Source organism: Nilaparvata lugens, chromosome 14 (assembly GCF_014356525.2).
Source record: "Nilaparvata lugens isolate BPH chromosome 14, ASM1435652v1, whole genome shotgun sequence".
Classification (NCBI taxonomy): domain Eukaryota; kingdom Metazoa; phylum Arthropoda; class Insecta; order Hemiptera; family Delphacidae; genus Nilaparvata; species Nilaparvata lugens.
Window position 1 is genome coordinate 7,661,083 of NC_052517.1, and position 27,667 is coordinate 7,688,749.

The window sequence follows — 27,667 nt, forward strand, 5'->3', positions numbered from 1 at the left end:
TTCTATTTTCAACAGGGAAATTCACTCAAATCTGTCAGTATTTCCTAAGATTAACATCAATGCTTCCCATACAAACAACGCTGTCTGTTTGGAGTGAATTTAACTACTGAAAATGAATGATAAATTGAAGCCATTTCAAGGACGCATTTCACATAAATAAATAGCTCTTTCTGTGACGTCACACAAGCTGTACAAACAAGATAATTGATTGATGAGAAGATAAAAAATCCAAATTTTGTCTCAACTCAATGTTTCCACAGTGTACGTTTGAAATATGTTATTGTGAGAATATTTCATGCTGAATGCTTAACCTTCCGGCAGTCGCGCTGTTGTAAAAGGTACAACAGTGTCAGTTTTGCTGCACAAAACTATTGAATGGGGTGGTGCCAGTGAATGAGTCACCTATGCATTCCAAAACTTTCCCCCCATCACTCCACTGAGTTGCAGTATCAACCGAGCAATGGTTCAGTCTTTAGGTGCCATTTATTCGCGACAGTGCATAAGATAGTGAAAGACTGTATACAGGAACTGTAAACGAACCAATAACACAGAATTGATGGCTCAGCTTGATGTACCTTACCGGGCTATGAAATGGTAATCATCCAAATGTTCATAGGCGTAAAATAATCCAAGAGGATGGAAAAAGTAAAATTATACAATTAATTAATATGTTTTGACAGTAAACAGAGTACATAACACTTGGATAATTGGATGTGGTACAAAATACAACACGCAACTGCTCGTGTGATTGAGTAGGGCGCGACTACCAGAATGTTAATGCTAAAATGAGGTCCACGTTATAATGGCAGTGGAGAAAGATAGCAGAACAACGTTGCCGATCATCTGTCTTGCCAATGCCTTCTATAGACACTTGTAGCTGATACAGGTTTATTGATGTAATATTAACTGTCCAGTCTCATACTTTGTTAAAACTCGATCTGGCAACTGAGCAAAGAGAGAAAGAGAATGCGCTATCAGTTTTGTTGGATGATAGACAAGGATAGCAATACCATTGCCAATCAAACACTGCCATTATAACGTGGACTTCACTATAGAGAAATGAATTGCTCTTTCTGTGACGTTACACAAGCTGTACAAACAAGATATTGATAGAAAAGATAGAACGCGAATTTTGTTTCAACTTCTCATGAATGTTCCCACATTATAAGTTTGAAATACTGTATCCAATTGTGAGAATATTTCATGCTAAATTCTTGATGCTAGAGAAATAAATTGCTATTTCTGTGACGTCACACAAGCTGTAGAAACAAAATAATATTGATTGATGAGAAGATAAAACACAAATTTTGCTTTAACATCTCATTAATGTTTCCACATATTATATGTTTGAAATATCTAATTGTGAGAATATTAATTACTAAGCTGTGAATGCTAGAAGCTTCTTATGTATTTATAACTAGCAGGAAACCCGTGATTCGTAAGGGTTTATTTTAAAACTTGACAAACTGAAAACTTGACCGAGTAGAATCTTGAAGAGTTTGAAATAGGCCTAGAACCATCCTCGGTTAATTAAGAATCTATTAAATATTATATATTATATATTATATATATATATATTATATATCTATTATATATTTAACATTTCAAGTCAATCAGTCCAGTAGTTGAGACGTGATGATGCGTCAAACATTATTATTTCTTATCCCCTACGTGTAGAAACCAGTTCTTTATTGTAGTACTAGCCGTCAGGCTCGCTTCGCTCGCTATAACCGTCTAGCCAGGGGGCTCCGCCCCCTGGACCCACAACTGAATCGTCCAGAAATGAGTTCAGCGGGCTCGCTTCGCCCGCCTGCATTTTTCATTTGAGCATGCTTCATTCCACCAGAAAGTCAAAGTACTGAGAAAAACGCTGATTTTGGGCGTATCTTTGATGAAATATTGAGTCACCTCATTAAAACATTTTTAGACCCTACCTTAACCTCTGTCTAAAATTAGGACATTTTCTGTCTATTACTTGATGAAAGAACTGAGAAAACGCAAAAAACGCTTATTTTGGGCGTATCTTTGGCGTTATTTCAAATTCCTTCTAACACAACATTATTACACCCTAGCTTAGCTTCTGTACTAAATTTGAACAATTTCTATTCATTTGTTCTCGATAAATCTGAGAAAAAGCAAAAAAAAAAACAAAAAACGCTGGAATACGCTAATTCTGGGCGTATCTTTGACGTTATTGCAAATTCCTTCTAACACAGCATTATTACACCCTAGCTGAGCTTCTGTACTAAATTTGAACATTTTCTGTTCATTTGTTCTCGATAAAGCTGAAAAAGCGCTAAGAAACGCTGGAAAAATGCAGATTTTTGGCGTATCTTTGGAAATTTTTCTAAATCCGTTCTTAGTGCGCCTTTAAAGGGCTAACTGAACATACCTACCAAATTTGAACGCTTTTGATCCGGTAGATTTTTAGTTCTGCGAGTGAGTGAGTGAGTGAGTGAGTGAGTGAGTCAGTGAGTGAGTGCCATTTCGCTTTTATATTTGACTGTATACGATGTACGTGTGAATAGCGTACGATACTCAAAAGTACCAGCATATCGCAAAACATAATTCTACAGTAGCTTACAAGATATAAAATATAGCCCACATATAGAAAGCTAGTACCATAATAAAGGAAAGAACTGGTTTCTACACGTAGGGGATAGGAAGTAATAATGTTTGCACTATAATATAGTCAGGTATTACTCCAATATCTTGCCATTACTTGGCAAAAAATTGCAGATTTCTGTTCACAATTGACCAATTTCTGGTGACAAAATGACAGGAATATTTTCAAATAATAACAAAATGAAGATTTGCTCATGCCATGCAAATCATACAAAGTCATGCATATCGTTATACGATATTTGATTCACTTGTTGTCTGTCAGTGTTTTTTGTAAATAACATCTATGCTTTCCATCTAAAACGTGCTGACAGTGTAGTTCTTGAACTATTTGGCAACAATGTGGAGGTGGAAAAGGATAGCGCTACAGTGAGGTCCACGTTATAAAGGCAGTGTTTGATTAGCAATGGTATTGCTATCTTTGTCTATCATTCAACGAAGCCGATAGCGATATCTCTTTCTCGATTTGCCCTGTTGCCAGATCGTCTTTTAACAATGTAGAATTAATAATTAACAAAATATTAATTATAAAATTATTGAAAAATACAATCTATCGCTTAATTGTCCGAGCGAAGTGAGGTCTAAGATTCAAGTCGACGGTTTGGCATTTCTCTTAATGTTTAAATGTTTATATGTTGCGCATCTACGGCGAAACGCGGTAATAGATTTTCATGAAATTTGACAGGTATATCCCTTTTTTAATTGCGCATCGACGTATATACAAGGTTTTTGGAAATTTTGCATTTCAAGGATAATATAAAAGGATGAAAAAGGAGCCTCCTTCATACGCCAATATTAGAGTAAAAATCAGACTATAGAATTATTCATCATAGATCAGCTGACAAGTGATTACACAGATGTGTGGAGAAGCCAGTCTATTGCTGTATTTCCATAAGGTCTATAGTTTCAATCAGGTACTTGTGGATGAGAATACTGCGTGAGGTCTACTGTTCACAGAACTACTAGTATAGTGGACCTTACTATACCTGCTTTGTCTAATGACGGACAAGGATAGCCAGCTCTGCAACGATTTGGCAAAAATGTGGAGGTAAAAAAGGATAGAGCCATGTGCTTTGTCTGTAGACAGACAAGGATAGCAACACCAATGTAGAACAGGTGCTCACTTTATAAGGTGGAAAGTATAGCTTTGTTTCAAGGATTTCAGAGAGATTGATGGTTTCAGGCACTACAATGGGTAGACGCTCACATGAGTTGGTCTTTGAAAATGAGAGTGACGAAGGTCTGATTTTATCAGATGATTATTTGCTCGGTGAGAAGGGGGGGACATACACCGATTGCGCCCATCGGTCAAATGGGAGTGACACATGGCTCCTATACACACGTACATTGTTTACGTCGTGACGTCATCACAGTAGGCAAAGAAGAAGGACAGAAGAAAGTAGAAGAAAAAGAAGGAGTAAAGAGAAGGAAGAGGAGAAGGAGAAGATAGAGGTATAGTTTTGAACAATATGTGATCCTACTTACCCAACCATACCATAGCCCTATTACCATAGGTAAGGAAAGTATTGCTTTCCAAAAAAATTTAAGGTACCCTAATTTCATGTTTTCTATACGTTTCATTACTTTCCTTGCCCTATTACCATAGGTAAGGAAAGTATTGCTTTCCGAAAAAAATTAGGGTACCCGAATTTCTATACGTTTCAAGGTCCCCTGAGTCCAAAAAGGTGGTTTTTGGGTATTGGTCTGTATGTGTGTGTGTGTGTGTGTGTGTGTGTGTGTGTGTGTGTGTGTGTGTGTGTGTGTATGTATGAGTGTATGTGCGTCTGTGTACACGATATCTCATCTCCCAATTAACGGAATGACTTGAAATTCGGAACTTAAGGTCCTTACACTATAAGGATTCGACACGAACAATTTCGATCAAATGCGATTCAAGATGGCGTCTAAAATGGCGAAAACGTTGTCAAAAACAGGGTTTTTCGCGATTTTCTCTAAAATGGCTCCAACGATTTTAATCAAATTCATACTCGAAATAGTCATCGATAAGCTCTATAAACTGCCACAAGTCCCATATCTGTAAAAATTTCGGGAGCTCCGCCTCATCAATGCAGAGTTCGATTTTAGATTCCCAATTATCAGGCTTCAGATACGATTTAAACAAAAACAATCGAGTGGAGTAGATTGAGCATGAAAATCTTTACAATTAACGTTCAGTAACATTATCACCTAAAATTGAAAATAAGCTTTAAATACGAGAAAATGTGATTATTCAATTGCAAATTATTGGGGATTCTATTAAATGATTCACTATGAAGAGATAGCAGACCTAATGTGTGTCTCCAGCGTTATTGCCCTGTCACCAGCTGGCTCAAATCTTTGAATGTAGACTTGAGATTCGCGGGAACACTAGCGTCAGGTGATCAATTTTCATAACGGCAAGGAAAGTTGTGTGAGTGCGCCACACCAGATTTTTATGTAAATAAATACCTAAAACAATAAAAAAAATCTGATGTGGTACACTCACACAACTTTCCTTGCTTATTGAACTGTAAGCCTCATTCTTAAACGAGAATAATTTAGGGGAATAACATAATGATGATTGGCGGCAGCATATTTGCAACTACGATCAGACTACTGTATATGTGTATATATAATTGTTTTCAGAGTACTTTTTCCTTTGTGTAAATTGTGAAATTCGATGATTTTTTAAAGTCGTCAACTACAGATTAAATATCTTGACTATGACTGTGTTCTTTTTATAAACTGCTCTACCTACCTACCTCATGCACGAGAAGGAGGTTACAAAGTCCATTTCTCAAGGATGGGGTGGACCTACCATCAGTTTCCCAGGAAAAAGACTCATGCTAGTTGATAGAGCTGATAAATAACTATACAGGGTATGAATTTGAAAAAAATCGCTAGAGCCATTTTTGAGAAAATCGTGAAAAACATGGTTTTTCAGTAACTGCCATTTTTCTCAAGAATATTACGGAGCTCCTGCAATTTTTCCAGAAACGAGACTCATATCAGTTGATAGGGCTGATATGTATGAATTCGTATGGTTTTTGTTGGTGGGGATTCCCTTGCGGGAAGGTCCCACCGCCTGAATATAAAATTTAAGCCGTCAACGGGCCTTACGACTGTCATACTTCAGCCGGGACCGACAGTTTAACATGCCCATCCCACGGGAGTGATCTAGTTAAAAAACTTTTGGTATTGAGAGGGTTTGAACCCGGGATCTCTATGCTGTTACGCAAGCACTCTATCCACTAGGCCATGAATCACTCCATGATAGGGCTTATTAATAGCTATCCAAGGTATAAATTTGAATCGTTGGAGCCGTTTTCGAGAAAACCGTGAAAAACATGGTTTTTTAGTCACTATCCGCCATTTTTCTCAAGAATATTACGGAGCTCCTAAACTTTTCTCAGGAATGAGACTCATGCCAGTTGATAGGGCTTATAAATAGCTATCCATGGTATAAATTTGAAGAAAATCGTTAGAGCCGTTTTCGAGAAAAACGTGAAAAACATGGTTTTTTGGTCATTATCCGGCATTTTTCTCAAGAATATTACGGAGCTCCTGAAATTTTCCCAGATATGATACTCATGCCAGTTGATAGGGCTTATAAATAGCAATCCATGGTATAAATTTGAAGAAAATCGTTAGAGCCATTTTCGAGAAAACCGTGGAAAACATGTTTTTTTAGTCATTATCCGCCATTTTTCTCAAGAATATTACGGAGCTCCTGAAATTTTCCCAGAAATGGGACTCATGCCAGTTGATAGGGCTTATAAATAGCTATCCATGGTATAAATTCGAAGAAAATCGTTAGAGCCGTTCTCGAGAAAACCGTGAAAACATGGTTTTTTAGTAATTATCCGCCATTTTTTCTTGAATTGAATTTTATTGATTTTCTTAATGTCGGATCCTCATGGTATAAGGACCTTAAGTTTAGAATTTCAAGTCAATCGGTTAATTAGGAATGGAGTTATCGTGTTCACAGACATACACACATACACACACACACAGACCAACACCCAAAAATCATGTTTTTGGACTCAGGGGGCGTTGAAACGTATAGAAAACTTGAAATTAGGGTACCTAAATTTTTTTTGGACAGCAATACTTTCCTTACCTATGGTAAATTGGTAATAGGGCAAGGAAAGTGAAAATCTGGTGTGGCGTACTCACACAACTTTCCTAGCCGTTATGAAAATTGATCAACTGACGCTAGTGTTCACGCACATCTCAAGTCTACTATTCAAAGATCTGAGCCAGCTGGTGACAGAACAATAACGCTGGAGACACACGAGGTCTGCTATCTCTTCATAGTGAATGATTTAATAGAATCAACAGTTGCCAACAGTTTGCAATTGAATAATCACATATTTTCAATTTTAGGTGAAAATGTTACTGAACATCAATTGTGGAGATTTTCATGCTTAAACGTTTTCGCTTAGAATTTTTTTGTTTAAATTGTATCCGAAGCCTGATAATTGGGGAATCCAAAATGAAACTTCGCATATATGTGGCGGAGCTCCTGAAATTTGTACAGATATGGGACTTGTGATAGTTGATAGAGCTTACCAATGATTATTCTAAGTATGAATTTGATCGAAATCATTGGAGCCGTTTTCGATAAAATCGCGAAAAACCCTGTTTTAGACAATATTTTTGCCATTTTAGCCGCCATCTTAAATTGGATCTGATTGAAATTGTTTGTGTCTGATCTTTATATTGTGAGGACCTTAAGTTCCAAATTTCAAGTAATTCCGTTAATTGTGAGATGAAATATCCTGTACACAGACGCGCATACACTCATACACACACACACACACAAACACACACAAACACACACATACAGACCAATACCCAGAAACCACTTTTTTGGACTCAAGGGACCTTGATACATATAGAAATATAGAAATTGAGGTACCTTAATTTTTTCGGAAAGCAATACTTTCCTTACCTATGATAATAGGGCAAGGAAAGTAAAAAATATATAGACCGGTATCTCAGTCTATTTCAGAAACATCCTGTATAAAACACAATTTGGAGATAGATAACATAGAGAAAAGATAGCATAAGAAGATGGTAAATGTTCCAAATTTGAAGCTGAAGTTAAATGCTGGAAACCTCCCCGAAGACTTCTGCTATAATAGTGAGGTCACTTTTTTAGGTCATCTGTTAACTGGAGTCGATCACTGTCTATTATTAGTGTGTTGTTGGGAGTGAAAGAGTGTAAGAAGGGCACAGTATGATAGACTACCAGCGTCACATAGCTTCACCAAAAACAACTACTAGGACTATCGGCTTCAGTTAACACTCACATTTGCAACATAGACACCCTATACACTGTCTATTATTAGTGTGTTGTTGGGAGTGTGAGAGTGTAAGAAGGGCACAGTATGAGAGACTACCAGCGTCACATAGCTTCACCAAAAACAACTACTAGGACTATCGGCTTCAGTTAACACTCACATTTGCAACATAGACACCCTTTAGACTGTCTATTATTAGTATGTTGTTGAGAGTAAAAGAGTGTAAGAAGGGCACAGTATGAGAGACTACCAGCGTCACATAGCTTCACCAAAAACAACTACTAGGACTATCGGCTTCAGTTAACAGTCACATTTGCAACATAAACGCCCTATACCATGGCATAGTATCACCACAACATGATACAGTATCAACACAATATGATACAGTATCAGCTTAACTTGATACACATGTTTTTGGGAGTTTGAGAAGGGCACAGTATGAGAGACTACCAGCGTCACATAGCTTCACCTTTTATGACTTTCTGATGGAATGAAGCATGCTCAAATGAAAAATGCAGGCAGGCGAAGCGATCCCGCTGATCTCATTTCTGGGCCATCCAGTCGGGGGTCCAGGGGGCGGAGCCCCCTGGCTAGACGGATATGGCGAGCGAAGCGAGCCTGACGGCTAGTACTTTAATGAAGGAAAGAGGCTAGTACTATAATAAAGGAAAGAACTGGTTTCTACACGTAGGGGATAGGAAAATTATGTTTGACGCATCATCACGTCTCAACTACTGGACTGATTAACTTGAAATATTGCATATAGATTCTTAATTAACCGAGGATGGTTATAGGGCTATTTCAAACTCTTCAAGATTCTACTCGGTCAAGTTTTCAGTTTGTCAAGTTTTAAAATAAACCCTTACGGATCACGGGTTTCCTGCTAGTTATAAATACATAAGAAGCTATTTTAGCGTTCACAGTTTAGCATAAAATATTCTTATTTAGAAATATTTCTCCATCATCAAACATTTAGCATGAAATATTCTCACAATTAGATATTTCAAAAGTATGTACACCTTGTGTGACGTCACAGAAAGAGCAATTTATTTCTCTATAGTGAGGTCCACGTTATAATGGCATTGTTTGATTGCCAATTGTATTGCTATCCCTGTCTATCATCCAACAAAGCTGATATCGATATCTCTTTCTCTCTTTGCTCAGTTGCCAGATCGACAAAGTAGAATTAATAATTAATTAACAAAATATTTTTCATACTTAATTATGAAAATTCATAATGAAATGATTGAAAAATATAATTTCGTGTTTAATAAAAAATAATTGTTTATTTTGAACGAGAATGAACAGTTAATATTGAATCAATAAACCTGTATCAGCTACAACTGTCTATAAAAGGCATTGACAAGACAGATGATCGGCAACGTTGTTCTGCTATCTTTCTCCACTGCCATTATAACGTGGACCTCAATTTAGCATTAAGCATTTAGCATCTATATATATATAAAAGCGAAATGGCACTCACTCACTCACTCACTCACTCACTCACTCACTCGCAAAACTAAAAATCTACCGGACCAAAAACGTTCAAATTTGGTAGGTATGTTCAGTTGGCCCTTTAGAGGCGCACTAAGAAATCTTTTGGCAATATTTTAACTCTAAGGGTTGTTTTTAAGGGTTTAAAGTTCGTCTTTTAGCATGTATATTCTTCTTCTCCCAATCTCTTGATTATGATTGAAATTTCCATATCATATGTTACTATAGAACTATAATCTAGATAGAGTACCTCCGCGAAACAGTTGTTAACTGGCAACTAATTAATAATTTTGTCAGGTTGGCATTAAGTTGAGTTGACTTTGTTAGGTTGGCACCAAGTTGAAGATTTAAATGCATTTATCGCGGAAAAAATTGATTGGGCACTGCTACTTCAATCCTGGGATATCATAATTACTAGCCGTTAGGCTCGCTTCGCTCGCCATATCCGTTTAGCCAGACGTTTAGTCTAGACCCCCGACTGGATTGTCCTAACATATGAAAAAAATGCTGAAATGAAAAATGCAGGCGAGCGAAGCGAGCCTGCTGATCTCATTCCTGGACGATCCAGTCGGGGGTCCAGGGGCGGAGCCCCCTGGCTAGACGGATATGGCGAGCGAAGCGAGCCTGACGGCTAGTGATAAATATTCTCACAATAAGATATTTCAAACCTAGGCTATAATTTGGAAACATTCATGAAAAGTTAAAACATCCAAGTTTGTGTTTTATCTTCTCATCTATCAATATTTTGTTTGTACAGCTTGTGTGACGTCACAGAAAGAGCAATTCAATTCTCTAGCATTAAGCATTTAGCATGAAATATTCTCACAATTAGATATTTCTGTGGAAAAATACGTATACTGTGGAAAAATTAATGTAACGTTGAAAAAAAAATTTTTTTTCTCATCAATCAATACCTTGTTTGTACAGCTTGTGTGACGTCACAGAAAGAGCAATTTATTTATGCAAAATGCGTCCTTGAAATGGCTTCAATTATCCATTTTCAGTAGTGAAATTCACTGCTAACAGACAGCGTTGTTTGTATGGGGAACATTGATAAAACTCATGCAAAAATCTGACAGCTGGAGTGATTCTCACTACAGACATTTTCTCAACAGTCTGTCAGCATTGTTTGTGTGTGAAGCATTGATGTTAATCATAGGAAATACTGACAGATTAGAGTGAATTTCCCTATTGAAAATAGACATCATTCTATACTCTTGGCAAAACAGCATGTATAAATTAAGAGAATTATTGTATTATCTTGCTTCAACGTTATTCCCACGGAATAAATATACCATAGTAGAGTAGTGCTTCTCTACTCTGTGGTTATTCCTAAAGCAGATCTGTGTTGAAAATTGTCTTTGGTAGTTGGATTCAATATTAGCACACATTTTTACAACTCCAACTCTTCACTTTGGCTCAAACTTTGTAAACTCTAGTAAAACTTGAATCTTGGAACCTCTTTTCGAATTAGAAACTTGGATTTGAATCTTTACTTGCAACTGGAAAACTTGGGAAATGAAAGTTCTATTCTATTTTAAAGCATCTGCTTTTCTTATCTTATATGTATTTATGGTAAGTTTTCTTAAATAAAAAAAGTTTTGTTCCATATTCAACTTATTCTATTGATTAGATTATTTATTTATTCATTGAACGGGCGTTAGCGAGTTCTCACTTTTGATATACTGAAGGCCAAAGTCGTTGTCCGTCTGTTTGTCTGTTCTACAATAACTTTAGAAAGAATTGATAAATCAGCTTCAAATATTTTGAACACGTATTCTTCGAACCTTTATACAGGTCAAGTTCGTTGGACAACAAAATTGACTCGCTCCTGCGTCCTTTTTCAGGATATAACAGATAACATTGAAAGTGCATAAGAAAAAAATTGTTAAGCTGCGTTTACACCAAAGTATTAACAAAATGTTAATAACTTGATCCTTATAGATTCTATTATATTGAACATAACTTATCATACACATGATGAACATATGTGTTTGTCAAGTTCCGTTCAATCTAATAGCAACTATATAAATTATTATTATAGTCCGGCGCAAATGTCATGAATAAAGGCACTCCGTGGTCATTTTTGGGTAACAGCCGTGGAAGATGTCTCAATTTCTTCATTAGGTCTAGCATAAGAAGGATCGTGATGATTATAAGTCGAAATCATAGGCAAAAACCTCGGAAACAAGATGGCCGCCAAAATTTTCAGGGTTTTGCTGTATCTCTTGTATTTTAATCAACGTTCAAGATATTCACCGTAATTGTAGACGAAAATATTTTTTTCCTCCACCTACTGTCTAAAGTACTTACTTTACCCCCTGAAACCTAATACTAAAGTGTCACTTTTTCGCTCTCGGTAGTAAAAAACAGAAAAACTCCCTAGGGAATAAAAGTGACTCCATTTAAATAACATGTGGAGCTTCTCTATTTTGAAACTTACATTGTAATAGGTTAGAAGGTCTAAGCTCAGATGAGAAAGCATAATAGAGGTGTCTGTCATTGAGTCAACTGAATTCAATACCACAACCAGAAATTTGATTAACTCATGAAATTTATGTTTGTATGATAATTATTATTCTTAATATTAGTAGACGATAAAAATTTATACAATTTTTAAAATATTTTATTCTATTCAAAATACCAGCCAACAAAAAATATTGTTGATCTGCAATTCAAATCTGAACCGCGTGATCTGGAATCAGCCATTTTTGGTAGCTGCTCAGCTGATATAATTGTTACAACTTTTGCCGATAGATTGCGCAATCGGCAGTGCCAATCAGACAACCGGTTTTTAGGTTTTAGATTTAGGTTATGTTGTTGGGACTCATTGTCACCAATACGTAAGTTATTAGAATGATTTTATTTGCAGTTTCTATAAAAAATGTAGATGGAGGAAAAATGTTGTGTACATCACGAGCGAAAAATACTTTTCTCACTCAGGAAAATTGCTGCCCTCGGCTTCGCCTCGGGCTTCAAACTTTTCCCACAGGGAGAAAAAATCGTACTTTTCACTCTAGATATACAAATAACTATTTAATCTTCCTCTACAATGTTTTATTTATAAAATTTTCCTCTAAAACGCATATTTTTTTAGTTATAAGCTTCAAAAGCCAAAAAAACTTTTTTTTAAATTTTATTTCATTATAACTTTTTTGTGCAAGAGATACAGAGAAATTTTGAATCCATGAAATTCAGAGCGTTTTTTTCAACTTTGGAATGATGCGCTGTACGTCAAAAAATGAGTTCTCCAGCGCCCTCCAAAGAAAACCCTGCATGATTTCCTGTGCGTTTTTCCATGCGCATGAGGTAACAAGCTAGAACTATAAAATTTCATGACTACTTCAAGATACAGACTTGCAAATGGTCTCAAACTCTTCGTTACAACAAGCCGAATAAGAATATTGATGATGAAAACAACGAAAATATTCGACATCATTGAAAAATTCAAGATGGCGGTCATTATTGACAGAAATTTTTATATCGCTTGTTATTCTGTTATTGTGAGAGATATCGGATTGGTTTTATCACCAAAGTGTTTAGAATTAACCAAACTATGATGTTCGAGGGAATCGTCTCATTTCGACCACTCTTTTCATGATTTATTCAACTTCAAAAACTTGAAACATACATTTTTCGGGGACAATATTTCACTTTCCACCCTGTAAATGTATTCGCAGTAGACATACACTAATGTTATCGGTACAGTGTTTTAGAATATTCCCAAAGCTTTGAAATGACATCTGGTTGGAGACTGTAAGTCCATATTCCACGGCTGGAGCGTCATCGGAAAAAGAGAGAAAAGTATTGTTTGCAACGGAATACACGCTTTTTCCACCAAATGCCAATCCCAACAATTAGAAAACCGTGTAACTTATGACTCCTTGAAAGTACAGACTCGGGAATGGTAACAATCTCTCTGTATATATGTGTAGAAAGAGATTAATCATGATGGCAATCCCAAAAATGTTTGTCATCATGAAAAAAACAAGATGGCGGCAAAAAATATGTGATTTTCAAGAAATCGTCTGTAATTCTAAAGCTGCGTTTACACCGGAGTTAATAACAAGAGTTATTAACAGAAATTTATTAACTTGACTGAATCGTCAAAAATGTCTCTTGACAAAAGTTAATAACTCATGTTTCTAACACAAAATTCCTTGTTATTAACAAGATCTTGTTATCAATATAATTCACTTCCATATGATTTCATTTAACGAGACTATTCATATAATATAACAACCGGAATAGAAAGTGTAAAGTATCGAATTTGGGTAGATAAAAATCCCTAACCGAAATAGTAATAGTTCTGAAAATAAAGTAACTGGCTAATATCGCCAAATAGATAATAACTAAGATTAGATAGCATCAGCTTGTTCTGGCTAAATGGTACAAAAACCTAAAAAGGATTTGAAGGAATTTGTTGCTAATAAATAGATTATTATATAAAATATTTTGAAGATTGAGGTTAGGTACATGTATTCACGGATCGGTGACCTAGAGATCGATCAAATCGAGAAACGTAGAATCTGACCAAAACCCCTTGGCAGAGCTCTATTGCAATCAAACGGTATGCAATGTGAAAAAACACCTGATCACGTGGCTAATTATTAGGTAGCATGAAATTAATATTAATGTATAGAATATTAGCTAGCATGTAAAGAGCATAACCAATAAACCAAATAAAAATAATTAAGTGTATTCAGGAAATAGGAGGTACCAGGCGCATGAATACCGAATAAAATTTGCATGCACCAATAGCAAAACGGTAGTTAATAGGCGGCAACTGTAGGCCAATTCAAAAATTTTCTATATATTTATATAAATGTACTGGATTTTGTGTTAAAACTTTGTATAGTCTATGTTATCGATATGGCTCGAAAGCAAAGAAATTATTAATCATACAATCTAAGTAATATTTTGGTATTTTTTGTAAGATCTATTTGAACCTAAATGGCGGAGGACTAAGATATTCAAATTTTATGTTAATTTGAAAGTCGGAAATGAGATTTGTAAAATTGAGAAAGGAGAACCAGCACTCGCCAACCAAATGCCACCAGGAGAGGACCCCAAATATTTTAGAGCGTAGTACCTTGCTAATAAATTTGTAAAAGTTAAGTTAAATCAAATTATTAAATTTCTTAAAGGCTTCGTGATGCTATTGTAAAGCAGAAGTCATTTTCAATTTTCAATAAATTTATAACCCCTTGGAAGAGACGATTCCGGCTACCATATTCCCGGACCACATGGAGTTGGATCGACATCGGCGGCTTATAAGAAGATTTTCGACACGTGAGTGATAAATATTGAATTAGTGATGGGCGCCCTAGTGCTTCGAATTAATCTAATAATCAAAGCTAGCTCGCCGAAAGGGTTTTTATTATAAATTAAGAAATTAATAAGAGTAATACTTGCGCAAGTAAAATTAGTATTAAAGGTATTTTATTGAAAGAAAAAGATAGATCAATACATTTCAGAAAATTCTATTGAATCAAAGAAGTATAAAATCTAGGCTATTAAAACATATGCATATGATATTTAATTTTTGCAATATAATTTGCGATAGTTTGTTATAGCTCTAATTCACTAGATGAATGGCTCTACCTATTCCGTCAGGTGCCGAATCTTGCACCCTGAGATAAAATATATATTCGATACAAAGAAATCTACTAAGTACTAGAGATTTTAATATATATATATATATATTTGGATTATTAGTGGCTAATTTATCAAGCTGATCTTAAAGCACATATTTTTAATTGAATTGTCCAAGTCGACAAGTATTAGCAAGCGCATATCGCAGCTACATGCAAAAGAATGCATATGATTTTAAGATAAAGGCACATGGTAATGATTCGTGCCATAAATCTAGAATATAAAATTTAGCCTGTGATATTTTACTGATTTCAATTATTGTTCTATTTTTATATTATATTTTTTATCGCTCTTTATATATTTTTTGCCTCGATCTATTTTTGCATTATTTGTTTAATATATGTATGAAATGTTTATGGTGTGCAATTTATTTTTATTCCTCAACACTATAGTATAAGTATCATATTTATATATATTTATTTTTATTGAATTACAAGAGTTATAGGAGAAGCCCATACCTAGGCCTATCAAGATTTTTTGAGACTGAATCCTATTAAAAAACCACGACCTAAATATATGATTATATCAAATATCTCATGCTTTACCGACTGATGCCAAGCAGGAGGCTAATCGTTATTTAAATATAAAGAATAACGTGACATAAAACATGTCGCCCAACGTGATAGGCCACGGATACGACATAAAACATGCCGTACCAACGTGGGACTGATGATGAGAGCCGAGCTCATTGAATAATTATTGAAATTAAGTCAATAACCATATTGAAAATTATAGATAACTTATACGAGTATTGAGGAAAACTGGCGAAGTAAAATTTGTATTACTTTTTGGGGAATCAATAGCTTTAAATAAAGAGAAATTATATGTTTTAAGAAAATTTTTATTATTGTTATTGTAAAAAAGAAAATATATTTTATAGAGAGAGCTATTATATTTTATGGGCCTAAACTGCTAGTCAGAATCAATGAATAGTATTATTATATTATAAGAGCTTAAGTAATAAATAGGTTACCTGGCTTGTAATGTCCATAGGCCTATCCTCATTTGTGTCCTTATTAATGCCTTGTTGGCCAAAACTTTCACTTTTTTAACAAACACTTGACACTTAATCCATTTTTAAAATATGAGTCTCTTTTCGTCCACGCAAAGTAAGGTAGCAGACACACTGCAGACGGCGATAGTAGCGGAGATCGACGCTGAGGGGGGCGCGATGGAGTCCAACGCCCAGATCTCTTCAATCACCGCCAAGAATCCTGTGAACAGTAATAAACCGTTAAATGTCTCCCAAGAAGCAATAAGAAGGGTTATAGTAGAGGGGATGATCAAGTCATTTTCTAATAGTTTAGAAAAAACAATGACCATGGTAATGAAGGACTTGAAGGCGGAAATGAAGGAAATGCGGGAATCATTGAAGGATACATCGGTAAGAACGGGTAAGGAAACTGCGGACACAATATCAGCATCTACCGCTGAAAATCAAGAACTAATTACAACCGATTTAACAGCAAAAATAGATACTGTCACTTGTGAGTTAAACAAAGAATAGATAACCTACCAGCACAAAACACTTCGCAATTCATGAATAGCTCACCCAATTCTGATACAAATCAAAACATAGTACAACTTGAAAGTCAAATACATCAATTTCCGCACGAGAATATAGAGCCTATTCCCATAACAACGTTTGATTCACTACACAGTTTCAATGAATTAGGCCGTTTTGACAATACAGACCGCTATCTCCAACCTAAAGAATTTATAGATCAGATAAAACTAATTCAATCATTAACACCTACCTCTTGGAATTTTTGGCGTCTTCGTTGACTAGTTTATTGATTGGCGAACCCCTGATGTTCTTTCGGAGTAGAGCCCATGAATTTACATCATTGGATGAGTTTGTAGCTGTCTTCCTGGAACAGTATTGGAGCAGAAGTAAACAGTTGGACGTGCTAGCGGACATTATATCATGCGATTTCAACCCTAACTTAGACGGTGCATGTACCACTTTCGTCACTGCCCTACAGTTAAAAATTCTCAATTGAGCGAGCCCATTAATGAATCGGCATTAGCAAGTATTATTTTAAAGAAGCTACCGTATCAAGTTAGAATGGCACTCGCCACACAACCCATTACTGATTGCAAGCAGCTGATAAATCATTTATATGGCATACAGTCTGTGATGGCAATATCAAACCACCGTTCAGACCAGAGATACGCACAAAATCAACATAACTCAAAATTTAATCAGTATAACAGCCAAAATTATGAACCGGTATCATATGATCGCTACCGATCTGCCCCTCAATTTGAACGCCGCTATGAGCACAGGCAAAATGGTAACTGGAATAATGAAAAATTTCAAAATCGCACAACCAACCACTATGCCAGCAGAGCAACCGTAAGAATCACTATGACGGCCGTGATCGATTAAACTCAAATAATAATCACACTCAGAACAATTACAACAGAAATTATAAACCGCCACCTCAACAAGTAAGCACAAATTATACATTAGCACATGCAATAGGATTGAATCAACAAAAAACCCAGAACCCAGCACCCAACGACCCGCCACCAGATATACAGAAAACTACAGCTAATAAACCAGGACTATATGATACCCCCGATATAACACCTACAAGCTCCAATGAAACAAACCAAGAAAAGCAGGATATTTCAACGTCATACACCACATTCAGAAGTGATTTACCGAAAACATTATTAGAAGACCGAAAATATTAAAAAACAGATGCAATACAGACAGCCTACCACTAAAAAACGCCGCCCACCATGCAATTAAAACAGCCGCAAACATCAACCCATATTAAGTATTCTGTTTCCCCCCGAAGAGCAACCCGCCACCAAAGAGTCACTACTAAATATAAGCAGTCACCAGGATCATGCACTAATTAAGGAGTTAGTGAATATAGAAAAGGTTAAAATGTAACAGATCCGCGCACCGAACCTACAACCGCCTATCAGGGACCACCACCATACTACTGTTTTGAACCACCACACCCCGCGCATCATTGACCCACAGCAGACCAAGGACCGGACCAAGAGGACGACACCAGAGAGGACGGCATGCAGGAGAAAAGAGGCATGCATCATAAGGCCCGGAGACGGAGGCGCCTGAGGACACCCGACCGGTATCAGGACGAGGAGGATAACATGCAGGAGAAAAGAGGCATGCATCATAAGGCCCGGAGGCGGAAGAAGCGACGAAGGAGGAACCGCGCGCGCGCATACAGGCCGCATGCACGTTTCAAACGCCCGAAGAGGATTCCGGACCGGCACCGAGGAGGACAGGAAGCCGACAACCTGCATCCGCGGCACATACGTTTTAAAGGCTATGATCGACGATGTGACCGCAAAATGGAAGTAATAATGGGAACAAAACCGGAGCTGCTTACGAAACTACTATGGATTCATGTTGGATAAAAACGGAACTGATAGGAAAACTATGATTGATTTGTGCATGGGCAATATAAAAGTGGACTACTTGTGGAGATTAATTAGGATAAACGGTGTTTGAGAAGAATGGAAGAAATAAAAAGTAATATAAAGAAGTGAAAGTACCTGGATATTATATGATGAGAGAATACTATTAAAGAGATGATAAATGTTTTGTTATGGTGTGTAATATTTGTTATAATGGCTGTGATATTAATAAAAGACTGTGTTGTAGAGATGATGGAAAATATTATATTGTGGTTATTAAAAGAATCTAGTATTGATGAATGGAAAGTTAATATTATAAAATAGTTATTGTTGTGAGCCTAATGAGTTATAATGAGCCAAAATTAAGAATATTAGATGAAAATAATGAAAGGAAGGATGAGTTAAGAGTACAGATTGATTGGAAAAAGAATGGATTAAAAGGAATTATCATAAATGAAGTAAGGAATTGTTTGAAAGAATACACAAGATACCGGGGTTTTATATTCATGAAGATAAGTTAATAATAGGACAGCCTCAACAATCAACAACCGGATAGCAGATAACCCAACCAGCCTACAGTATAGCTACAAGCAGAAAGTCAAAAGATACGGGAAAAATCACAACAATTCTACATGAAATATCATCGAATTTGAAATAAATACGATAAGCAATCAAGGAAAACACCACTATCAAGCCAATTACTAACCTTTCGTAATAAATTTAATCTTGGCATAGGACCGCATGGCAACAATCCAGTGTTTTAATTCCTTCCAACCGTTAGAAGCCTGCAATAAGAAAAAGAATAATTTTTAAATATGTAATTAAATTAGCTACATCAACTAAAAAAGGACACAAGCGGGGATAGTATGTTTAAAAATTGTTAATTACCTTTGAAAGAAAAAAAATGCAGCAGTTAGGTTAGTTATGAAATTCGACAGCAAATTCTGATGTAACATGTAGCAGTATGAAATGTAGAACCAGTGACCAGCTGGGCAAAGCCAACTAAATCAAATATGTAACGTCTGTTAAACATATGATTATGAAAAAGTATGTACCCCAAAAATGTTATTATTATTGTTATTTATTATATTTATTAATGTCGGTATATTTATTTATATGTTTTATATTTATTACCTTTAGTTATGCCACGTTTGTTACCTGAAAAAACCTAAAGTGAATGCAAGCTACCAAAAAACCAAAGAGCCATTAGCAAAAGAAAAGTATTGTACCTGATGTATAGAAAATTATTTATATTAAGACCTAAGAAATACTATAAGATATAAGCCCAGAAGTTTTGTGAATCGAAATTATTGTCTAAAAGGAATCAATTGTGAGAATCATGAAATGTGTGTAGTTAGGTTGGCGGCCCTGCGAGCGGCGAATTTAAAAATATTATGTTTTAAGTGTTGTCAGGAGGAGTGCGTTTAGAAGATTATATTTATGATATTTTATGTGTGTTGAGGAGGAGAATTTGTTATTGTATTTGATAAAGGTATAAAGGAGATGCAGCAAATATGTCTGCGAACTGTGATAGAAGTATGAGAGTATAATTTATAAATAAAGTATAGTATATATCGATGTATTGAAGGGTGGGTTTTCATTAAAAACATTGTGATTCTCAAATATTTTGAATTCAAACCCAGGGGCGCGTGTAAAGTATCGAATTTGGGTAGATAAAAATCCCTAACCGAAATAGTAATAGGTCTGAAAATAAAGTAACTGGCTAATATCGCCAAATAGATAATAACTAAGATTAGATAGCATCAGCTTGTTCTGGCTAAATGGTACAAAAACCTAAAAAGGATTGAAGGAATTGTTGCTAATAAATAGATTATTATATAAAATATTTGAAGATTGAGGTTAGGTACATGTATTCACGGATCGGTGACCTAGAGATCGATCAAATCGAGAAACGTAGAATCTGACCAAAACCCCTTGGCAGAGCTCTATTGCAATCAAACGGTGTGCAATGTGAAAAAACACTGATCACGTGGCTAATTATTAGGTAGCATGAAATTAATATTAATGTATAGAATATTAGCTAGCATGTAAAGAGCATAACCAATAAACCAAATAAAAATAATTAAGTGTATTCAGGAAATAGGAGGTACCAGGCGCATGAATACCGAATAAAATTTGCATGCACCAATAGCAAAACGGCAGTTAATAGGCGGCAACTGTAGGCCAATTCAAAAATATTTCTATATATTTATATAAATGTACTGGATTTGTGTTAAAACTTTGTATAGTCTATGTTATCGATATGGCTCGAAAGCAAAGAAATTATTAATCGTACAATCTAAGTAATATTTTGGTATTTTTTGTAAGATCTATTTGAACCTAAATGGCGGAGGACTAAGATATTCAAATTTTATGTTAATTGAAAGTCGGAAATAAGATTTGTAAAATTGAGAAAGGAGAACCAGCACTCGCCAACCAAATGCCACCAGGAGAGGACCCCAAATATTTTAGAGCGTAGTACCTTGCTAATAAATTTGTAAAAGTTAAAGTTAAATCAAATTATTAAATTTCTTAAAGGACTTCGTGATGCTATTGTAAAGCAGAAGTCATTTTCAATTTCAAATAAATTTATAACCCCTTGGAAGAGACGATTCCGGCTACCATATTCCCGGACCACATGGAGTTGGATCGACATCGGCGGCTTACAAGAAGATTTTCGACACGTGAGTGATAAATATTGAATTAGTGATGGGCGCCCTAGTGCTTCGAATTAATCTAATAATCAAAGCTAGCTCGCCGAAAGGGTTTTTATTATAAATTAAGAAATTAATAAGAGTAATACTTGCGCAAGTAAAATTAGTATTAAAGGTATTTTATTGAAAGAAAAAGATAGATCAATACATTTCAGAAAATTCTATTGAATCAAAGAAGTATAAAATCTAGGCTATTAAAACATATGCATATGATATTTAATTTTTGCAATATAATTTGCGATAGTTGTTATAGCTCTAATTCACTAGATGAATGGCTCTACCTATTCCGTCAGGTGCCGAATCTTGCACCCTGAGATAAAATATATATTCGATACAAAGAAATCTACTAAGTACTAGAGATTTTAATATATATATATATATTTGGATTATTAGTGGCTAATTTATCAAGCTGATCTTAAAGCACATATTTTTAATTGAATTGTCCAAGTCGACAAGTATTAGCAAGCGCATATCGCAGCTACATGCAAAAGAATGCATATGATTTTAAGATAAAGGCACATGGTAATGATTCGTGCCATAAATCTAGAATATAAAGTTTAGCCTGTGATATTTTACTGATTTCAATTATTGTTCTATTTTATATTATATTTTTTATCGCTCTTTATATATTTTTTGCCTCGATTATTTTTTGCATTATTTGTTTAATATATGTATGAAATGTTTATGGTGTGCAATTTATTTTTATTCCTCAACACTATAGTATAAGTATCATATTTATATATATTTATTTTTATTGAATTACAAGAGTTATAGGAGAAGCCCATACCTAGGCCTATCAAGATTTTTTGAGACTGAATCCTATTAAAAAACCACGACCTAATATATGATTATATCAAATATCTCATGCTTTACCGACTGATGCCAAGCAGGAGGCTAATCGTTATTTAAATATAAAGAATAACGTGACAAAAGCAAAAAATTGTCTTCAAATTCAAATTGAAACATGTGTGTGATCATTAAAATAATGATCTTCATTTCTGATCTAATGCGAATAATGCATCTACACCAGAGTTTGAAACAAAAGTTTTCAACATAAGTTAATCACATTTTCTTTTGGCTGCAAGTTTTGTTATCAACAAAAGTTAATAACTTTGTCACGTGTCTTGTCTGCAGCTGTAGTTATTAGGGAACAGCTGTAGTTGTAGGGTAGGGATGCTAGGCGAGGGGGTTGCGGGGAAGATAGAAACCTGTTATTAACAAAAGTTACCGACTCTCGATGGATAACATAAATCTTGTTAATAACAAGGAATTTTCTGTTGAAAACACGAGTTATCAACTTTTTTCAAGAGAATTTTTTGTCGATTCAGTCAAGTTGACAACTCTTTATTAATAACTCATGTTATCAACTCCGGTGTAAATGCAACTCAACATGATGTTATTAACTTTTGTAATTAACATCAGTTGATAACAAAAATGTAAAAAACTTGTGTTATTAACTCCGGTGTAAATGCAGCTCAATAATGTTCAGGATATCAATACAGCCATATGGAATCTCCAAAATAATCATACTACAATATCCGAAAGATCTATCTAATTCCAACAACTTTTACTATGGTGAATATAACTTCAAACTCTTGAAATCAGATTTTTGGGGACAAAATTAAGTCACAGAGGCAAAGCTATGTGACGCATACTGTGCATAAATAGTTATTTGTATATCTAGAGTGGAAAGTACTGTTTTTTCTCCCTGAGGGAAAAGTTTGAAGCCCAAGGCGAAGACGAGGGCAACAATTTTCCTGAGGGAGAAAGAACATTTTCCACTCGTGATGTACACAACATTTTTTCCTCCAACTACATTTTTATAAAAACTGCAAATAGAATAATTATTTTAAAAAACTTACGTGACCAGTAAAATGTGTTACTACATAACTTAAAAATTAAACAGCTGTCTTGTAATCACACAGTTCACTGCCCACAGCGCTGTCTGTCGGCAAAAGTTGTAACAACATGGCCGCCGACTCGACTACAATAAAGGATGGAAGTTTCCGTTTAAAATTTGATTAGTTAATGAGGAAAATTCGTTGGTTGGTTGGTGTTGGAATTACATGGAATGTAAAAAATTATAACATTTTTATAGTATACTATACTAGGGGTATTCACAATGTTGGAGTTAGCTGGCTAAGTCGCGCTATTCGCTAACTCCAGCTATTTGCTAAGTCTGTGTTAACTCAATGCTATAGTGGTACATTAGAAAAAAAATAACAGACGATCCAGGAAGCAGATAGCGCAGGTTTGAATCTGCTAACTCTATAGCTTTCTCTGTTAAAACGGCAGCCAAATGTTTATAATCTTACTTTTTCAAACTAATTCCAAGTTTCACAAATTATCCGCTTGGATCGCTACTGCAGTTAGCTAATATCAGATGGGTTTCGATGGGGCGTTCACAATCCAGAGTTATCAAATAGCACTTTAGCTGGCTAAAACAACATTGTGAATACCCCTAATGATATGAAGTTTGTTATAATTTAAGCATGAAACATATATTTCATAATTGATCAAATGTCTGGTTGAGGTATTTAATTTAGTTGGTTTAATGACTACTCTATATGCTTCCTCATCTAAGCTTAGACCTCTAAATCAAATGTAATTTTTTGAAATAGAGATGCTTCCCATGTTATTCAAATGGAGTTACTTTTATGCTCTAGGGAGTTTTTCTGTTTTTTACTACCGAGAGAAAAAAAGTGACACTTGAGTATTATGTTGCAGGGAGTAAAGTAGGCTCTTTAGACAGTAGGTGGAGAAAAATAATCTCAATCCATATTTAATCATTTTTCTTTCCTTTTCAGCCAGGCACCAATTCTTTCCCAGATGAAGTTGCACCCAGTGCCGACTACCCTTACATCATAAATGAAGTTAATGCTAAGGAAGATAGTTGGCAAAATGTCGTCCAAAAAAGAATCCCCTTGCTCGAGGATGCTGACGTCAACACACTTTTCGAAAAATATAAAAGCCTCACCAACAGTAATGATCCAGATGTCTCGAAGTTTCTGTACACAATGCTGATACAACATTCTCTTGCTCGACTGGTTTTGATAAGTCTGAAATTAAGCCAGGCAAATAAGAAACTTCTGAAAGAAGCTGTCCAAGTACAGCTAGAGATAAACAAGTCCAGGGTACTGAATGACAGAAAAGGTCTAGACTTGACGCAACCCATCACAGAGAAACCAACTATCGAACAAAACCAACTTGAGACGATTTTGAAGAGTATAGTGGACAGCTTGAAACATAGATTGCCTGAGATGGAACTGGTTGAACAACTCAGATACATAATCCACACCACAGCCATGGAATATATCTCGTTAAGTTTGGTGGACACGCACATCTCAAGTTTTCTGTCGCAACTGTTTGGCCTGTTTGATCAGGGAAGAATGTACGGTAAAAATAACTATTATTATGATGTTATGATAGATTTTCGACCAGCAAAGGAATCCCTGGTAAGCAGCTGTACAGTCCGATAGCTTTAATAGTTATTATAAAACGATTATCCCAGTTGAATGTTGTAAATCACCCGGAAGACTCCTGCTATTGTAAATATTGACATCTGGGGCCTGTTTCATAAGAATTTAGAAGTCCTGTAATACAGGAACAGCTGATTTTATCGGCTATATTGAGCATGTAATTGGAATGGTGATTCTCCTGTATTACAGGACTTGTAACTTTTATGAAACAGGCCCAGGGTAAACAGCTAGATGGAAATTCGATGAGCTCCACTATTCAAAATTATTTTCAACCCGGGAATCGAACCCCGTACCTCCTAATTGCCATCAGTCTGGAATACTTCATCTGTATCCGGCTTCCATCTGAATCCTGTAGCTTTGCCTATCGGCGGAGGGTCACTACACTACAATACTACCTGTTCAGAAACATACAATATTTTTGGAAATGTATCTCTCCATGAGCAACAGATGCTTCTCAAAATCAACGAGCTCTCATACATAATATAAATATTCTTCAAGAAAGAACTGTTAGAAGTTTACTTCATCAGAAAAGATACTCAAGGTTCTTTGATATATCTTTCCATAAGCAACAGATGCTCTTCTGTATCTTCTCAAAAGCAACGTGTTGCATCCGAAAAGATAAAAGATACACAATGTTCTTTTATATATATTTCCATAAGCAACAGATGCTCTTCTGTATCAAAAACAACGTCTTGCATCCGAAAAGATTCACCAGGAGCTTTAATGTATATTTCCATAAGCAACAGATGCTCTTGTGTATCTTCTCAAAAGCAACGTGTTACATCCGAAAAGATACACAATGTTCTTTTATATATATTTCCATAGGCAACAGATGCTCTTCTGTATCAAATCAAAAACAACGTTTTGCATCCGAAAAGATACACAAGGTTCTTCAACAATATATCTTTCCATAAGCAACAGATGCTCCTCTGTATCTTCTCAAAAGTAACGTGTTGCATCAGAAAAGATACTCAAGGAGCTTTGATGTACCTTTCTATAAGCAACAGATGCTCTTGTGTATCCAATCAAAAACAACGTTTTGCATCCGAAAAGATACAAAAGGTTCTTCAATATATCTTTCCATAAGCAACAGATGCTCTTGTGTATCTTGTCAAAAGCAACGTGTTGCATCCGAAAAGATACACAATGTTCTTTTATATATATTCCCATAAGCAACAGATGCTCTTCTGTATCAAATCAAAAACAACGTTTTGCATCCGAAAAGATACACAAGGTTCTTCAACAATATATCTTTCCAAAAGCAACAGAGCTCTTCTCTATCTTCTCAAAAGCAACGTGTTGCATCAGAAAAGATACTCAAGGAGCTCTCATGTACCTTTCTATAAGCAACAGATGTTCTTGTGTATCTAATCAAAAGCAACGTGTAGCATCAGAAAAGATACTCAAGGTTCTTCAATGTATCTTTCCATAAGCAACATATACTCTTCATGAGCAAGGATCTTACTGGAGTCACGTCCTTCTAGTAGAAGACAGCCTATCAGCTGACATTCGTTCAACATGCTCTTTACATTGTTGGTGACATTATTTGTTACATGTTTCAGATGGATCCCTATGTTGAAGGCAAAGATGGTGCAGACAATCTGATGCAGAAATATTTCCAGAATATTGATCCTTTTGTCGATAATTTCCTCAGACAAGCCCCCAGAAACAAGCAACAAATACATTTCCAAAATCAGTTGCTAGTAAACCATTGCATCCTGAGGAAATTGATCAATGAATTGTCACGCACAGAACATAAAGACGTCTACTATGCTGCACTGAAGTTAAAACTGGACAATTTTAAACGAAAACTGGATAAAGTGTCAGGAAAAATTTTCGAATACACAGTCTATTACCGGTATAGTCGTGGTTTCCAATCTTCACTGACATCCATGGTTGATTTTGAGAATGATCCAGTGTTTTCTGGAATACCAAAATCAAGAAGCTATAAACAGATTAAGGGATGTGAGGGGGCTGTTGGGAGAGTGTTGGCAATGTGGATATCACAGAAAATTGTGCTGGCAATAATTGATGATGCAGACATGTTCACAGCCATCAACCAGTGTTTCTCTCACATAGAAAAAGTGGACTCTGGTGATGGTAGTTTCTGTAATGGTTTTGTGGCAGATGGTAGTTCCATTTTGGATAAAATGGGTTGTAAGGGTTGTTTCATACCGGTGTTCCAATAAATGAATGAATAAATAGATAAAACCACTTCACTGGCATGAGTAATTTTTGAAAATTATTGAAAACAATATGAAAAATCACCCTTTATATAATAAAGATTTTTTCAAATCAATTTCAATTTATTTTATTCACGTATCATACAATTTTAACAACACAATTACAATTATAAAATGAATATTAGAACCCACATAGACTATTACGTCCGTGTGTGGGAGCAGTTATTAAGATTAATTGTGTTCAATAAAAAATATTGGGCTATAAGTATAAGATACATACGGTAAATGAAATAAAAATAGATTATATTTAATATATTTTTAGGATTAATTATATAAAAAAATCAATTTGAATTTGAGAAGGAAGAAAAGATAGATCCATTGGAAGAAAATTGGACAATCGGCTTGTAATAATACCTATTTTTATAATTTATTAATAATTATTATTTTCATCACACCAGAACAGCCGGAATCGCTTTTTGCAAAATGTATTTGGTAAGAAAAACAGATTAAAATTTGAATTTCAAACATAAGGTGATATGATTAAATTCTCTGCATCCTGCCATCCAACATACATTAACCATTCAGAAATTCTGTGCTTTAACACTACAGTTACTCGGCCCGCCCCAGCCTCAACTATTTCTGGAGGAAGGTTTCTATACAGCCATTGCGAAATGTAAAATGAATTGTGCCTTTGCAAACTGATACTAATAGTAGGATTAAATAAACGTGACATTGTTTGGTTTCTGGTTAGATGACTGTGTTGAATCTCTCTGAAAAAAGTGTCCTTATTATTGAAAATGTAAATTACTAAAGTTTTTATGAAAATCTGCCTA

At 35.3% G+C, this 27,667-nt stretch overlaps 1 protein-coding gene across 2 annotated transcripts; it reads left to right on the forward strand.

Annotated features, from left to right (window-relative positions):
* Positions 1-410: 410 nt before the first annotated feature.
* On the forward strand, positions 411-27,667 carry LOC111055027. 2 transcript variants are annotated; one of them, XM_039440679.1, is made up of 3 exons: positions 411-594; positions 23,980-24,627; positions 26,214-27,667. In XM_039440679.1, the coding sequence occupies exons 1-3, from the start codon at positions 592-594 to the stop codon at positions 26,838-26,840; spliced, it is 1,278 nt and encodes a 425-aa protein (XP_039296613.1). In that variant the 5' UTR covers positions 411-591; the 3' UTR covers positions 26,841-27,667. The 2 variants fall into 2 exon arrangements, with proteins under 2 accessions (XP_039296613.1, XP_039296612.1); XM_039440678.1 differs by lacking the exon at positions 411-594 and adding an exon at positions 10,676-10,976 and having other exon boundaries at positions 26,214-26,893.